The 14,558-nt window shown below is 59.4% G+C and overlaps 1 protein-coding gene across 2 annotated transcripts in view; it reads left to right on the top strand.

The window, feature by feature from the left end:
- CASZ1 (castor zinc finger 1) overlaps positions 1 to 14,558 on the top strand; it is a 159,709-nt gene that overhangs the window by 122,547 nt on the left and 22,604 nt on the right. For both annotated transcript variants that reach the window (XM_025390799.1, XM_025390795.1), the window contains 2 exons: positions 9,005 to 9,493; positions 13,719 to 14,553. In XM_025390799.1, the coding sequence (XP_025246584.1) occupies positions 9,005 to 9,493; positions 13,719 to 14,553 (1,324 nt within the window). The remainder of the gene's footprint in view (positions 1 to 9,004; positions 9,494 to 13,718; positions 14,554 to 14,558) is intronic.

Here is a 14,558-nt window from a genome sequence, read left to right as displayed (position 1 = left end):
GAGGCACTGGCCCTCCTCTTAGAAGGCCTTCCCATCTCCGGGGAAGTCAGGGGCTCATGCCCAGGTAGGGGTGATGGTGGTCAACGCCCTGACTCTACAGGAAGAGGCACTTCTGCACCAGAGCTGCTTCTGGAGCAGGGGCACCTGGGGAGGGCATCTTGCCCCAGCATCTGTGGGGCCCCTGCAGGCACCTCAGGATACCTTAGGGCCTGTTTTCCCGCTTTGTCGCCATTCAGTCCGTCGGTCCGTCCATCTGCAAAGCTGAGCTTCTGCTCTGATGCAGGCCTGCGGTGGCAAGGATGACACAGGCCTGCACTTGCTCTCAAGGTCTAGCCCTGTTTGGGGTTAGTACAGGCCGTCCAGAGAGGGCAAGGAGGGCAAGACCCAGGGCGCCTGGCCTCAGCCCGGTGCATGGATGGTCCTGTCGAGCCGAGGAGACCCTTACTCTCTGTCTGGGCTCTCCTGCCCACAGGGTCCACATGGATGCCGTCCTGCCCTCACCCGACCTCCTGCTGGCAGGGCCAGAGGTTCAGGGACCGGGTTCCCTAGAGCTGGAGGTGGGAGCCCCCCAGATGGTGGCAGCCCCCCAGATTGTGGCAGCAGCATGGACCACGAATCGCTGAGGTTTTCCTTTTCCAAGCAGTGCGTTTCCCTAAATTGTCTTTGACTGCGTGCATGGGTAATGAAAGTTTATGCCCTTGTTAGAAGGACAGGCGGCCAGTTCCAGTTAGAACTGGGGCTGTCTCACTGCCAGCCCGCTCAGCCCCCTCCCCAGCAGGAGAGAGGCAGCGTGAGCACAAGAGTGCAAGAGTGTGTGTGTGTGTGCGCGCACGTGTGTGTGCGCACGCACACAATCTCCCCCTCCCTGGCAGATAAGAAGGCTGTTAGGCGAAGGGAGAGGGGACGAAAAAAAAAATTTCCATATTTGTGTAAGTTGCTTTAAAAGCATTTTATCATGTCATAAAAAAGGGAAAGTACTCTCAGAAATTGATCCTCTCCGCCAGCCCATTGGACAGAAGGACGTTGGGATGTTAATGGCCATCCTGCTCCAGGGTGGCTTATTAAAAAATTTATACATAAATGCTTAAAATTGCATAAATTATTTAAAAAAACCAACAAAGTAAGCAATTTGAATTCCCTCTTTTCCTCCCCTTCACTCGGTCCCCCTTTTCCAGCCCCTCCGCGGGGCCCTCCTGGTCCCCAGGCTGCCGCCCCCCTCGAAGCTTTTCCCCTCTTTTCTCCACTCGCCACTGCACCCCAACGCCGTCCGCCCTGCTCTCCTCTGGGGCTTCCCTGCCTCACCCACAAATTAATGGAACCGCCAGTCCACCACCAAACACTCACAGGCACACGCGCTAATAAAAACACCACTAATAATGCCCCAAATCGCGAAATTAAATATTAAGGCCAAAGGAGGCGGACGTGGAACGGAGCCGCCGCCACCGTCGCCGAAGTTGGAGCTGATGAGTGTGTCTCTCGCAGGCGTGGAATGTCACCCACACATCCTGGAGACTGGAGTGGGGAGTTTTATGATGGTTTTTCATTGATTTGTTTCCCCAGCGCAGCTGCCGACCTCTATTGAGGGACAAACATAATCAGCACTGACGCAAATTAGATGGTTATTCGTTTTGAAAATTGACAGAAAAACAATAAAAAAGATGAAATGCTCCCAAATCAATAGATATAATGAAATTCAAATAATCCGAGAGATGAGGTCTCCATGGCAACTGATAATGTGGAAAAGAAAACAATTTAATAAAGGACAGACACACTTTGAAAACAGATTGGGCCCGGGGAGGGGGGCGGGCCGGCGGGCGGAGGGCTGGAGCGCGGGCTGGCGAGTGAAGGATCACTGTCCGTCCCAAGGACACCCGCCATAATTAAGCGAGGCTTTCGGCCCCAGAAAGTGCAGATTCAGGTTTTAATACACAAAATTATTTCAGGAGCAGTGAATCGGAAAGTCGTTTGTAATGACCTTCCTGAGAGGCCCGGGCGCGGGGCATGTTGGAGGCTGGGCGGCCGGGCGGCTGAGTTATGGCATATTTGTGTTTTTATAGTGCGGAGGGGAGGGGGTGGGGGGAAGGGGGGAGAAGGTTAAACAGTATTTACAGCTCAGTTGTTTTCAGAGAGGAAAGAGAAATAGAGTTCATGGGGAGATGCGGCGGGCGGGAGAGCCAGGGAGGCCTCTCGGGCAAGCAGGGAGAGGAGGTGGCCTGGGCAGGTCCCCCACCTTGGGCTGCGTTGCCCACATCCACCTCTGGGACCCAGAGGAGATGCCAGGAGCTGCCTCCCCCACTCCAGTCTGTGGCATGGCACAGCTTGTGGGGCTGTGTAGGTCTGGGGCCTCTCCGGGGCCGTCCAGGCTGTGTGGACTCCCAGCCAGCCACACCTGCACCCGTGAAAAGGTAGGGTGTTTCTGCCGTCATCCTAGCCTCGCACCCTCCAGTGCACCGCATGGCAGTCAGCCACCCATTTAGATGATGCTGCCCTTCCTGAGCCCAGTGCCGCATCTGGGGTGTGCCAGCCTCGGGCACAGGGAGTGAGGACCCGAGATGACATCATGCCCTGCTGGGGTGGCCCGCAGCTCACAGCCTCCTGCCTCCTTTTCCAGGCTCCACCCCCCTGTCAAGTGCCCACCTGGGGCTGGGAAAGGGAAAAGCTTAGGCCCTTGGGGTTTGGCAGAGGTGGGGGCCACAGAGAGGGAAGAGGACCAATCAGATCCCCTCCACTGCCCTCCAGAGACACTTGCCCGGAGCAGGGCAGCTCAGGCACTGATAGTCAGCCTGGCCCTGGGGGTCCTAGGCTCACCTGAAGCCCCCTCCCTCAGATCTGTCTCCCCTCATGGTTGCAGGAGCCATGTTTGTGTTCTGTTACCACGACCACATGCAGCACTCCCCGATTCTCCATGTGCATGTGTGAATATGACGGGATGGTACAAACACAGACGCCCGCGCGTGTGTGCACGCGCACAGGCATGCACGCAGTCTGTGCGCGTTTGCTCAGTGTGTGTGTTTTAAATCTCCCCTGGGTGGTAACTCTCTTTTTTCTCCCCTTCCTGTTTGGCTGTGACCTGGGGGAGATTGATAGCCAGCCTGTGCGGTGGATGCTAACAGTTCCCCTGATTTATAGAGTTACTTACGCTAAGTGAGGCCACTTAGACGCGTCTGGATAGTAAACCTTTTAACTGGACTAAAAAAATCATAATAAATAAATAAACAAAGTGGGGCAAGCTAGGGCCCAGTGGCCAAGCACGCCCCCCACCCAGGTTGGAGCTGTTGAGGGTCAGGGGACCTGGCTGAACCCCTAGGGCCCTGGCTGAACCCCTGGGGAGCAACAACCATTCCTCCCACAGAACTTGGAGGCCCTTCTATTAGGAGCTGGGGGCAGAATCGGGTCCAAGAGGGAAGGACGCCCCCCTCGGAGGGGACGGGTCCTGGCTGGGGGAGGGGTCACAGCTGAAGGATGGGGAAGGAACCATTCAGGCAGAAATGGGCTGTGATCTACCTCACAGGAGGCGGGAGGGGTAGGTGCCTGGGCCCTTCCTGGCCTCCAGACCTGCCACTCCTGTGGACCTGTGATGCCCACTACAGAGATGGCTCTTGTACTGCCTTTGAAGTGTTCATTCCCAAGTCTGAACTGAGCATCCATGGTGCGGGAACCGGGGCTGCCGGTGTGCCCACGTCGTAGCCTGAGGAGTCAGCCCGGGGTCTGGTCTGTACACGGTGCTCAGAGAGAGGTTGTTGAAAGGACGCCAGCACAGTACCCCAAAACTGGGGCTCGGCCGGGCGCGGTGGCTCAAGCCTCTAATCCCAGCACTTTGGGAGGCCGAGACGGGCGGATCACGAGGTCAGGAGATCGAGATCATCCTGGCTAACACGGTGAAACCCCATCTCTACTAAAAAAATACAAAAAACTAGCCAGGCGAGGTGGCGGGCGCCTGTAGTCCCAGCTACTCAGGAGGCTGAGGCAGGAGAATGGCGTGAACCTGGGAGGCGGAGCTTGCAGTGAGCTGAGATCCGGCCACTGCACTCCAGCCCAGGCGACAGAGCCAGACTCCGTCTCAAAAAAAAAAAACAAAAAAAACTGGGGCTCGTGGCCCGTGAGCTGCAAGTTCGGAGGGGAATGGCAGGGTAGAAGCCCCGGCAGCTGCCCGCCGCTGACTCCAGGATGCCTAGATGGGAGGCTGTGGGGGACACAGGTAGGGCTGAAGATTATGACCTTGCGCATCTGAGCCTGGTGGGAATTGGCCTCCAGCACTAACTGTGGGCAGCTACCAGCCTGGCCGCCTCTGCTTCCTTATGTGGGAATGGACAGGACAGCCGACCATGTGGGGCTCCTGGGGGCATCACCAAGGTGGCACCGTAAGGCACCCAGCACAGACGAGGTGCTCAGAGGATGCCAGCTGCTCTATGGCCCCAGACACCATGGCGCAGGGCAGCTACCAGAGTGGCCCCTGAGCTGCCTGGCAGTGGGAAGGCGGGGCCCCAGCCCACCCCCACCCCAGGGACTGGTTCCTGGCCCCTGCCTCCCCACCTCCTGATATACAGCGGGCATTAGGCCGCCCAAAGGGGATACTGCATCCTTAGGAAGAAATATGTCCTCATTTTTCTTAAACACCGTTTCCACTGAGTGAAATGTTTAGAAGGGACGCGCAGGGAGAACTTTATTTCCTACCAGGGAGTTCAGAGCCACCAAGCAGAGCCCATAAAGCACCCGGAGCCCAGGAGCTGACAGGCAGCCCGGCCCCAAAACACATTACTCACGGGTGGGGAGGGGCTGCCAGGCCTGCCCAGCCCCCTGGGAGAGACCACCGCCCCCACCGACTGTCGAGGCAGGACAAGCAGCTCTGAGACCCAGGGCCGTGGGTGGTGGGCGCTGGAGCCTCTCCTCCCCTTGAACCCAGGATGCCTGTGGGAGGGGGCCTGGCCCTGAGCAGGCTACCCCGAGAGAGCAGCGAGACCAGGGGACTGGGGATCCAGGTGCAGCAACAGGAACGCCCCGCTCACCCAGAGCCGGCAGGAACCCTGGCCTGCCCCAGCCTGTGGAGGGAGCGATGAGATTCATGCCATAACGGGGCTTCTTCCGAGGCCCTCCCTTCATTCGATTTCTGAAGCCGGCTGATTTGAATATTTATAAATATCAGTAAATTATTTATTGTAGCAATCTGCTGCACCGTTTTACCCATCGCAGTTAACACTTTAGGGGGATCCGTGTTATGGGAACAGGAAGTGAGGGTGAGGAGGGGACGGGGCAGGGGAGGGAGTCCCTGCAGAGAGGCCTGGCATTTCCTGGGGCTGGCTCAGGAGCCCTCATGGGGATAGGGCCGAGTCCCCGCCTTCGGGAGCTCCTGGCCAGGGTGAGCTTGGGCTCTGGGGTGTCTACAGCTCCAGGATCAGCGTCCTCCTCTATGAAATGGGACAATGACAGTGCTGGCTCCGCTGGGCCGTTACGAGTCATCCGTTAGTACCTGGAAAGGTGGACGGTCCAATCCATGCCCCTTTCCCCCAACCCTGTGCAGGGTCTGCTCAGGTCCGAGACCTGCTGGGGGACTGTTGCTCGTGGCGCCCTGAGAGGGAAGGTCCTGAACCTGGGAATCCGAGGAGGGGCTGAGAGGCCAGCCCACCCCTGCCCCAGACCTCTGGCCTCTTCTCTGTCCCCTGCCTCTTCCAGGCCAGGTAAAGTTTCTCAGCCTTGGAATCTCAAGCCCAGGTGTGGCACCAAATCTGCCTGGTGGCCCTCCCAGGGCTCAGCTGCCTTTTCCCAGATTCATGCCTGCCGGGCGCTGTGCTTGGCACAGACAGGTGCCCTCTCGCCTGGTAGCCAGCCACCTTTCTACACGGAAAAATCTTGCCCAGGGCCAGAGCTAGCGCAGGGCAGAGCAGGGCAGAGCTGTGCCGTGAGCTCACGACTCCCTGACCCCAGAGGCTAGGCCATATCCTGGTGCTGCGCCAGAGCCCCTGGGGCCAGAGGCTGGAGGCCAAGAGCACCGCCACCAGCAGAGAGTGGGCTTTGGCTGTGCATGGGTCCCAGGCCCGGCCGAGCCCCCCTCGGTGGCCCCTCCCCTTGCCTCTCCTGTCTCCGTCTCCGGGGAAGCAGAGCAGGAGTCCCCTCGCCTTCCCACCCTCTGGCCCAAGCCTGCCTCCTGGGCAGTATTGTTCCCAGAGGAAGTGTCCAGTGTAAATAGAGCAGCGGGCAGGCTGGTGGCGGGAAGGAGATGAAAGGGGCAGTGACAGGGCTGGGGACGGATGGCTTCCTTCCATTGAGGCCTGGCCACGGCGTTTATATTTTAGGGAAGAAAGTCAGGGGAATGTTTACATGGACAGGAGTCTGGGGTCAGACCACAGCGGGGTGGCGGGGGTGTGGGGGGGATCGTCTATGGATCCCAGGGCCCTGGGCCGGAAGGCGGCGGGCAGCTTAGACCTCAGCTCCGACGCACCCCCGTTCCCGCTGCCTAGTGTCGCAAGCGCTTGCACTTACAAACCTAAGCCCTACCTCTGCCTCCTGCCCCTGTGTCCCCGGCCTACACGCCTCCCACCTCCACCCCTGGGACCAGCAGGAGAGGGAGAGGGAGGGCAGCATCTGGAAGGCAGGTGGGCTGGGGCAGCGCAGCAGCTGGAGGGCAGGTGCCGGGGGAGTCGGCAGGAGCAAAGGGGCCTGGGGCTGGGGGCGGGTCCTGGGTACACAGCTGCACCGCAGCTGGTGGGGGCCCGGGCAGGGACTGAGCCAGGCACACAGCCGAGATGGGGAGAAGGTGGGCTGGACTGGGTGGGCCAAAGTGCGGGGAGGCTCCAGGATGGGTGGGGGCCCAGGGAGGGGGCGTCACCAGCAGCAAGTGCAGCCCTGGGAGCTTCTGCTTCCCTCTTCCTTAGGATAAATATTTATAGATTCATTTGCCGTCTGCCATCCACACTTGGCTGCTTACCTCCTGGTAAAAATAGTGCAGGCTCCCCACTCCCCCTTCCTTTCCCCATCCAGGGCAGGGGACAAGGGGACCAGGTGAGGCCCGCTCCCCCGGAGGCCTGTTGGAGGAAACCCGGGTCACAGAACCTGCTGGGCAGCTCCAAGGTCTAGTGGGACGCTGTGAAGAGGAGGCCCCGTCTCAGAACTTCAAGAGGGGCCCCACATCATGCTCGGGGTCTTGGGTATGGGCAGCACAGACTTACTTGGAGGTGTGGACGAACCTGGGTAGAGTGGGCATCAGCCTGGGCAAGTATCTAAGGCCCTGAAGCCAGGGTCACAGGACTGGAAGGCCTGGGAGTAGGCTGAGAAGCCCCTTCTCTGGCAGTGGCCGGGCTAGAATCACTGTGTCTCGTCTGGGCCAAGTGAGCCATCCGTACTGGCCACTGGCTACAAGGGAAGGATCTGGCTGAGACTGCCAGGCTCCGTGTCTATCGGGGGACGGTTATCTGTGTGTATGAGTCAAGTTCACCTCAGGGATGCGGCCCCTGGGTGGACCCAGGTATTGCCATTCCTGCCTGAGTAGGCCTCTCATTGGGTTTCCAGGTGTGTGGAAAGTTGGCAGGGGGTGATCTTAGAGTGAAGCCCCTTCTGACCCTGGAGCCGGGGGCCCTGCCCTCACTTAGCCTTCCCACCTGTGTGGAGACTCTGACACGCCCATGTCTCCAGTGAGGGCCACGAAGAGGCACATTTTGTTTTGTACACAATGAGTGTGAGCTGAGCCCCTGCTGCTGTGGCCACTGCCGTCAGTCGCACCACAAGGTCTGGCCCACAGAAGGAGCTCACTTAAATGGATGGATGGACAGACAGACAATTCCACATGTGGCCACACTGTGTGTGTGTGTGTGTGTGTGTGTGTGTGTGTGTGTGTGTGTGTGTCCACTCTCCCAGGCTGTGTGGTGGGTGGGCTTGCCATATGCCCCCCAGGACCCTCGGTGCCCTATCAGGGACAGAGTTCAGGCTGTGCGTCTGCGAGGGAGATCGCTGGCTTTCAAGTCGCCTCGTTAGGGCTTCCAGCTGTGTGTGTCGGGCTGTCGTGTTCAGGGATTAGGTGCTGTGACCGGCGCTTCGGGGCTTTCCATGAGGGATCTAAGCGATCCCACCCTGCTCCAGCTGGAGCTCCTGGGGGTTGGGAAGTGGGCTGGCCAGGCCTTCCGGGGCTGCAGGGGCTGGCCGAGGCTGGGGAGCCAGGTCCTAGGACAGGGACAAGTGGCCCTAGGAAGGGCTGTGAGGAACTCCGCTTGGACGGCTCTGACTGAGGCTTGGGGAAGGGAGCGGCAACAGGAAATGGCCAGAGAGGCCAAGAGGGGGCTGGCAAGGGCTGGGGAAGACCCTGAGGCCAGGAGGAGATTGAGGAACACGGAGGCCTTCAGGAGGGTCCAGAGTGGCTGGGAGAAAAGCTCTCTGCTCTTTACTGAGCAGGGTTGGAATCAGGTGAGGCCCAGAGGAGCTGCCAGGTGCTGATGTGCTCAGGTGGGAGGTGCCAGCCAAGTGCTGCTGGGACAGTGAGGCAAGAGGCTGGCACAGGCTAGTCCCTGGCTCTCTGTGACTTCTCCCCGGGGATGTGTGGTGAGGCAGGATGCTCCCAAGTGGAACCGACCGCCAGCAACTCCATGCTGTCCCTTGAAAGCCTGACTGCATAGCCGGCTCCTTAATCTCCCTGGGCCTCAGTTTCCTTGTGTGTCAAAGGGCACAGCCCCTCCCAGGGCCCAGCAAGCCTAGGAAATGCCTCCAGGACCTGGGCGCCCCTTGTAGTTGAAGAGTCATTCATTCATTTATTTGTTCATTTACAGATTACTTCTTGAACTACCTGCTCTGTGCCAGGCACCCTGCCAGGCCCAGAAAGTAGAGTGATTCTCAAGCGCTGCCAAGGAACTCGTAGACTAGTGGGAGAGACAGACATGTGCCAGGCAGGCTCAGGGCAGTTTGATGGAACTGTGGTTGATGGGGGAGGCCTGCAGCTTGGGGGATGCAGGGCTGTTTGGGAGGGTGGGTTGTGCTTGGCCTTGCACACCTCTGACCTCCATGCCCTCCTCCATCCCTGCAGCTGAGGGCACCCGGTGCATGGACCCGCCTGCAGGCAAGCCCGCCATGGCACCCAAGCGCAAGGGCGGCCTGAAGCTGAACGCCATCTGCGCCAAGCTGAGCCGCCAGGTGGTGGTGGAGAAGCGAGCTGACGCCGGCTCCCACGCGGAGGGCAGCCCATCGCGGCCCCGGGACCCAGAGCGCAGTGGCCCTGAGTCTGGGGCAGCCCGGGCCCCCCGCAGCGAAGAAGACAAGAGACGGGCGGTGATCGAGAAGTGGGTGAACGGGGAGTACAGCGAGGAGCCGGCGCCCACACCCGTGTTGGGGCGAATTGCCCGCGAGGGTCTGGAGCTACCGCCCGAGGGTGTCTACATGGTGCAGCCCCAGGGGTGCAGCGATGAGGAAGACCACGCGGAGGAGCCCTCCAAGGACAGCGGTGCCCTGGAGGAGAAGGATTCGGACGGGGCAGCCACCAAGGAGGACAGCGGCCCCAGTGCCAAGCAGCCTTCAGGTGGGTGCCTGGCCTTCGAAGGGAGGCTGAAGGCCGGGACAGGGAGGCCATCGGGGAAGGGACAGTGTGTCCGGTGAGCACACCTGACTCCTCACTCCTGCTCTAAATACCTGCCCCTCGTCCCACCCAGGGAGGACTCCTGGAGTGGGAGAGACTAGGACAGGGAGGGGCACCCCAGGTGAGAAGGGAAGGGCTGGAGCTGCCCCACACAGTGGGTCTTTGAGAAACCACAGGCAGAGGGGTGGACAGGTGGAGAGGGAGGAAGGGAGGGTGGCTGGATAGATGGACGGATAGGATAGATGGCTGGACAGATGGTGGGTAGGTGACTCTTTACACACACCTGTGAGGCCTGAGCTTACCGGGCACAGTACCTGGCACAAGAGGGGCGCAGTGGTCAACAGCATGAACCTTGTGAGCCTGCTGTCTGCGCATTCTGCTACTTAGGGCGCTTTCTCGGAGGAGCCCAGGACAAGCTTTGTTCTCCCGCCACTCCCCTTGGCCTCCTCTTCCTTCCCTACACTGCTGTCCCTGGCCCTCCCAGCAGGACGTCTCAGGGCCACACGGATTGCCAGCCCGGCCAGCCGTATCTTCTTACGGCCAGCTGCCCCGGCCGCGGTCCCCTGGCTGACCTCTCTCCCACGAGGCACGGAGGCCCTGCTCTGCTGGTATCTCCACGTCCTGGGGATCCAGAGCAGCCCTGCACGCCTTCTGCTTAGGGGAGGGCAGGCCTGGGGTTCCAGCAGGCAAGGGGGTCGCCAGGACCACAGCCCCCAGGTCTGGGCCTTCTCTCTGCTCCTGGCCTCCTTCCCAGCCTTGTGTCTGGTGCCCTGCGCCTCCCCTGCCCGCTCCCCTAGCCCTTCCCCTGCAGCGAGGGGCGCATCTCCTCCCTGTGCGGGGAGCCCTGCGCAGCCACATAATTATGCATATAAGATATAAACAGAGCTGTTTAATTATCCTTCGCCACATCAGTGACAGAGTAATTAACAAACATTGCAAGATCAATGAGGAAAAGTGTGACCTTCAGTTTCCTCTGATAGGAAAAGCCCTTGCCGTTGCCAGACACAAGGTGATTGTGCTGGGCCTGAGGAGAGGAGAGGGACGAGACAAGGGCCACCATCCCCTCCACACCCCCACCCAGGCCAGCTCTGCCTGCAGCTGGCAGGGAGCGGAGTGGGCCTCAGCCCTTGCCTCCTTCCTCCAGGGGAGTGGAGAGCAGGGCTGGCAGAGGCGGGCCTGGAACTGCCCGTGGCCTGGGGGACTCAGGCCTCGCCCCTCAGCCCTGACACTGGGACTGCCTGCTCAGCCGTGAGCGCTGGAGGAGACAGACAGCGGAGCCCCAGCTGCCCCCGTGGACTTGGCTCCCAGGCCACCTTCTCTGGGCCCTGAGCTTGGCCATGCAGGCCTGTGGGCCCCCTCAGGGACCCCTGCCTGGTCCCCTCCCTGCGCAAGCTGCCTGCCCTTCGAAGCTTCTGTTTCTCTGCCATATATAGCGAGGGCTCAGCTGCCTCCAGCTATTTTTAGCCCCTTTCCCTGGTCCCTGAGCCACTGAATCCAGCAGCCAGAGCCCACTCCTCCCGAGCTGGGCCCCCTAACCCTGTGTAGCTTGAGGTCAGGACAGTGGCTGACCCGACAGCCCCGCCCCAGGGGAACAGCTGTCTGTTGGTTTCTTGAGTCCCTCTGTGCACCCTGGGTGCCAGGTGGCCAGGCCCTCCCACAGCCTCTCCTTCCACATCCCACCGGCGTCCTCCCCTCCCCAGGCCCAGCCCTGTCCCTTTAAACCCCCATCCCAGGTATCTCTGAGGATCCCAGGCCTGGCAGATTCACCTGGGAGGAGACCCCCAGGCACGCCTTCCCTTGGCTGTGTAGTCAGCCTGGGGTCCTGTCACCCTGAGCGTGCCCATGTGGCTGCCTTGCACACGAGCAGAGAGAACATGGTGTCCCCGGGGGCCGTGCAGGTATCAGTCTCTCAGGTGCACCTAACCCTGCGTCAGGGTTAGGCACACGGGAGGCATGTAGCACACGGGCAGTGAAGAGGCGAGTGTGCGTGTGCACTGGGGTCACGCCTCGGCCGTGGCGTGGGGCGTGTGTAGAAGAGGCAGGTCCACACGAACAGCTCAGAATTAGCCTGGGACTGCCTTCTCCCTCATTCCAAGAAACCCGGGGCAGGGGTTCTGGGAGTTGTGTACCTGTGTGTCTGCAGAGGCGGGAAGGCAGCCAGGGATAGGAGCTGGGGAGCCCGAGTGTGCGTGCAAGAGTGTGTGAGGTGTGTGAGTGTGTGGTGTCTGTGTGTGAGTCAGTCAGTCTGAGTGTGTGTGTGTTGTGTCTGGGTGTGTGTTTTATGTGAGAGTCTGCATGTGACTGTGGGGGGGTGAGCGAGTACATGAGTTTTATGTGACTGCGTGTCTGGGTGTATGTGAGAGTGTGTGTGATTGTGAGCACATGACTGGGTGTGTAGTGGGTGTGATTGCATGTGTGTTGTGTGTGATTGTGTGCACGTGACCGTGTGTGTGGGTTTATGTATGTGATGGCGTATGTATGCATGTGATTGTACGTATGTGCGGGTAAGAGTGTGTGATAAGGCGTGTGTGTTGTATGTGATTGCATGTGACTGGGTGTGTGGGTGTGAGAGTATGAGAATGCACATGTGTGTTGTATGTGATTCTGAGCATGTGATGGGGGTTGGGGGGGTGCCAGTGTATGTGTGTGTTTTATGTGATTGCACGTGACTGTGTGTGGGGATGTGAGAGTGTATGAGAATGCATGTGTGTGTTGTGACCATGTGTAGGTGTGTGAGTGTATGAGAATGCATGAGTGTGTTGTATGTGATTGTGTGCATGTAACCGTGTAGGTGTGTGAGAATGCATGTGTGTGTTGGCGATTGTGAGAATGGGTGTGTGAGAGTGTATGAGAATGCATGTGTGTGTTGTATGTGATTGTATGCATGTAATTAACTGGGTTTATGTGAGTTTGTATGTGATGGCATGTGAGTGCATGTGACTGTGTGTGGGTGTGTGAGAGTGTATGAGAATGCATATGTGTGTTGTATGTGACTGCATGTGACTGTGTGTGTAAGAGTGTATGAGAATGTATGTGTGTGTTATGTGTAATTGTGTACATGTGACTGTGGGTGTGTGTGTCAGAATGCATGTGTGTGTTGTGAGTGCATGTGACTGTGTGGGTGACAGTATGAGAATGCCTGTGTGTTGTGTGTGAGTGCATGTGACCGTGTAGGTATGTGTGAGAATGCATGTGTGGTGTATGTGATTGTGTGAATGTGACTGTAATGGGTGTGTGTCTGAGAATGCATGTATGTGTTGTATGTGATTGTGTGCATATGACTGTGTGTGGGTTTGTGTGTGTACCTGTGTGTTGGTGTGTGAGAGTGTGCGTGCATGTCACTGTGGGGAGGTGGCTCCAGGCTTCCTGGTGTGCCCAGGGGTGGCCACAGTGGGGAGGCTGCACTCAGGCCCTGCCTGGACTCCTGCCCTCCCTGGGTGGCCCAGCCTTGTGTGAGCGCAAGTGATTGGAGGAGGCCAGAGGGTTGGAGGACACGTCCAGGTCCTATGTCACAGGCCGGGGCACATCCACACACCCGCCCCTGGCTGAGCTGTGTTGTCAGGGACCCCCAGCACCTGGGAAGGTGTGGGGAGGCCAAGAGACCGGGTCCCAGGAAGGCTTGGAGTGGACCCTTCATCCCCCCAGGGGATCCATTTGTGGGGTCAAGGGAGGTCCTCCAGCCAGGCCCAGCCCGACCCCGGCCAGAGCATCTTCCTCACCCCTGGGCTCCCGCTCAACTGCCCACCAGCCCACGTCCCTACCTGTCTCCGGTTCTTGCCACTCCCTGTCCTGGGAGGCAGGTTGGGATCTGGCCTTACTTCCAGTAAAATGACTTCTCTTTCATATTAGGCCAAGGCGAGAGAGCGGAGACATTTATGAAACTTTGTTTAATGTACTGAAAAGCCATCGGCCAGAACATTTAGGAAATTGATTTTCCTGGCATTGATGAACTCGTTTTATTTTACCCCAGTATTAATTACTTTTTTTTAAAACAAATTAATTTAAGAGTCGTAAAACCTAACAAGTGAGCCAAATGTCCATAGATCATGTCCTGCTCTGCCCCTCCCCACACTGACCCCCTCCCTCTATGGGTGGGGGCTCCTGTTGGGGGGACTCCTGTCCCTCCCACTCCCTTCCAGAGGTGATGCGCCCCCCTCCTCCTCTGCAGGAGAGGCCTCCTCGCTGCGGGACTACGCGGCCTCCACCATGACGGAGTTCCTTGGCATGTTTGGCTACGACGACCAGAACACGCGGGACGAGCTGGCCAGGAAGATCAGCTTTGAGAAGCTGCACGCGGGCTCCACCCCAGAGGCGGCCACCTCCTCCATGCTGCCCACCTCCGAGGATACCCTCAGCAAGCGGGCACGGTTCTCTAAGTACGAGGAGTACATCCGCAAGCTCAAGGCTGGCGAGCAGCTCTCCTGGCCGGCCCCTGGCGCCAAGACTGAGGAGCGGGTGGGCAAGGAGGTGGTGGGCCCCCTTCCCGGCCTGCGGCTGCCCAGCAGCACGGCCCACCTGGAGACCAAGGCCACCATCCTGCCCCTGCCGTCGCACAGCAGTGTCCAGATGCAGAACCTGGTGGCCCGGGCCTCCAAGTATGACTTCTTCATCCAAAAACTGAAGACCGGCGAGAACCTGCGGCCCCAGAACGGGAGCACCTACAAGAAGCCATCCAAGTACGACCTGGAGAATGTCAAGTACCTGCACCTCTTCAAACCTGGGGAGGGCAGCCCAGACATGGGCGGGGCCATCGCCTTCAAGACGGGCAAGGTGGGGCGCCCCTCCAAGTATGACGTCCGGGGCATCCAGAAGCCAGGCCCCGCCAAGGTTCCGCCCACCCCCAGCCTGGCTCCCGCACCCCTTGCCAGCATGCCCAGTGCTCCCAGCGCCCCTGGGCCAGGGCCGGAGCCGCCTGCCTCCCTGTCCTTCAACACTCCCGAGTACCTGAAGTCAACCTTCTCCAAAACAGACTCCATCACCACGGGGACCGTCTCCACTGTCAAGTAAG

The sequence above is a fragment of the Theropithecus gelada genome, chromosome 1, assembly GCF_003255815.1.
Source record: "Theropithecus gelada isolate Dixy chromosome 1, Tgel_1.0, whole genome shotgun sequence".
Classification (NCBI taxonomy): domain Eukaryota; kingdom Metazoa; phylum Chordata; class Mammalia; order Primates; family Cercopithecidae; genus Theropithecus; species Theropithecus gelada.
The sequence above is the reverse complement of the archived record's forward strand: the minus strand, read 5'-3'. Positions and strand labels throughout refer to the sequence as shown.